At 42.0% G+C, this 2,500-nt stretch overlaps 1 protein-coding gene across 1 annotated transcript in view; it reads left to right on the top strand.

Moving 5' to 3' along the window:
- Positions 1–2,367: 2,367 nt before the first annotated feature.
- The window catches only part of LOC119583758 (voltage-dependent calcium channel subunit alpha-2/delta-3-like), a gene marked incomplete in the record, with an annotated part of 128,798 nt that continues 128,665 nt past the window's right edge, over positions 2,368–2,500 (top strand). Inside the window, 1 exon segment of the mRNA XM_037932421.1 lies at positions 2,368–2,499. Coding sequence (XP_037788349.1) covers positions 2,449–2,499 — 51 coding nt within the window.

Consider the following 2,500-nt stretch of genomic DNA (forward strand, 5'->3'; position numbering starts at 1 on the left):
TTCCCTTTCTCCTGAGTGAGTGAGGAAGAGAGAGAGAGAAAGACAGAGAGGGAGAAAGAAAGAAGAGAGACAGAGAGACAGAGAGAAAGAGAGACAGAAAGTGAGAAAGTGAACCAACTGTATACATACAAGAGATGTGAGATAATGAGAAATTGAAAGAGAGAGAGAGAGAGAGAGAGACTGACAGAGAAACAAAGAGAAACAGGGAGACAGAGAGAAAATAGTTAGCAGAAACAGAGAAAGAAAGAGACAGAAGGAACACACAAACAAACAAACAAACAAAGCAAAGAAGAAGGAAAAAAGACAGACAAATAAATAGCAGAAAGACAAGAAGAGGAAGAGAGAACTCGACCTCCCCTCCCCTCCCCCACCCCCACCCCCCACCCGGCTACATTTAGGCTTTCCCAAAGGGGGCGGCCGCGTATCCCCAGGCGAGAGAGGGGGGCGAGGGGGAAGGGGAGAAGGGGAGGCAGCGGGGAAGGAGGAATATGGGAGACTGCGGAGAGGGGGGGGAGGAAGGGGAGACAGCGGAGAGGGTGAGGAAGGGGAGACAGCGGAGAGGGGGGGGGAGGAAGGGGAGACAGCGGGGAGGCATATTGTGAGACGCCCATAGATGGATGTGTCGAAATATTGGCAAGGGGAGAGAGTCTATAGGCGGGGAGGGAGGGGAGGGGAGGGCGGGTGAAGGGATGAAGAGGGGAGGAGGGGAGGGCGGGTGAGGGCGGGGAAGGTGTAGAGGGACGGAAGGGGGAAGAGGAGGAGGGAAGAGAGAACGGAAAGGAAGAGGAAGAGGAAAGCGAGGAAGAGGAGGAGGGAAGAGAGACGGAGAGGAAGAGGAGGAGGGAGGAGGGATGGAGAGGAGGGGAGGGGAGGGGTGAAAGGGGACGAGAGGGGAGAGCAAAGACTGAAGACGAAAAAGGGGAAGAGGAGGAGAAGGAAGAACACCGGACGCAAGGAGAGGGGAGGAGAGAAGAGAAACTGAGGGGAAAGGAAGAAAGTGAAAAAAGGGGAAAATGGTGCAGTAAAACGGACGAAAGAGAGAGAGAGAGAGAGAGAGAGAGAGAGAGAGAGAGAGAGAGAGAGAGAGAGCAAAGAGACAAGAAAGGGAATAAGAAAAGACAGGAATAAACAAGTAAAGAGCGCAAGGAGGAGAGGAATTGAGGAAGGGAGGGTGAGGGGAAGTGAAAGGAAGTGAGGAAGGGGAAGGGGGGGGAGGGGAAGGGGGGGAGGGGTGAAAGGATATGGCGTTTAGGAGCTGAGAAAGGGGCAGGGGGCAGGGGGTAGGGGGGGACGAGTCAATAGACAGCTGTTAGACCCAAGAAACAGGCTAATGGTTTTTTTTTTTGTTATGGTTGTTATTGTTGTTATTATTGTTGTTATTGTTGTTGTTATTGTTGTTGTTATCATTGTTGTTATTGTTGTTGCTGTTTTTTGGCGTTATTATTGCATTTTTTGTTGTTTCCAAATGCAAGCTCAGATATTTGCAAACATAAAAAGAAATGATATTAAAAGAACAACGAAACAAAAAAAAAATCAAACAGAAAAAAATATGCATAAAGAGAAACATATTGATAAAAGAAGAAATAAAGAAAAAATAATATAATCCTAAATACAAAGCTCATCTTTCGAATATAAAATTTCCATTATAATGACCGAGAAACTGACCTGGGAACTTTATGACCTGACCTTTCTGACCTTTTTTGACCTTAGGATTTGATTGGCATTGCCTCTGACGTCATAGATAGGAAGGTCGGTGATTGGCTGAGAGAAAATTAGGGGCAAAGAATGTCTTGTAAATATTTTATTTTTTATTCTATTTATTATTATTTTTTTTTATTGTGTAAGTATGAAGGAATGAGAGAGAGGAAAAAAAGATGAGATAGATACATACACATACGTGTAAATATTCATACTATTTGTAAGTGTATGTGTGTGTCTATTTTGTAGATGGAAATGTATATTCATATCTTTATATGCATATTATCAACTATTTATTTATCATGGTGTATAACTATATCAAATTATCAATTATTTATCTATCCATTCATTCATTTATGCAATCTCGCCATCCCCCAGAAGAATATAAATGCTAATCTCTTTTTGTGTATATTTTCAATATATCTTTTCATCCATTTTTTAGCTTTCTTTTTATCTATTTTTAATATATATTTTGTCTCTCTCTTTTTCATCCATTTTATATTTCTTTTTATCTATTTTTGATATATTTTTACTCTGTCTTCTCATCAATTTTATCTCTTTTTTATCCATTTTCATCTTTTTCATCCATTTTATCTCTCTTTTCATCTATTTTCAATACATTTTTATATCTCTTTTCATCCATTATTATCTCTCTATTTATCTAATATTTACACATGTTTTCTCCCCCAGAACTTCGCGACGGCAGATGCCACGATCACTGAGAATGACGGCCTTACACTCGTCAAGGAAATGGCAGAGGACGTTTCCAACATGATGAAATTCAAGGTCGAGGCTGTCAAGG

This window comes from Penaeus monodon, chromosome 17 (genome assembly GCF_015228065.2).
Source record: "Penaeus monodon isolate SGIC_2016 chromosome 17, NSTDA_Pmon_1, whole genome shotgun sequence".
Classification (NCBI taxonomy): domain Eukaryota; kingdom Metazoa; phylum Arthropoda; class Malacostraca; order Decapoda; family Penaeidae; genus Penaeus; species Penaeus monodon.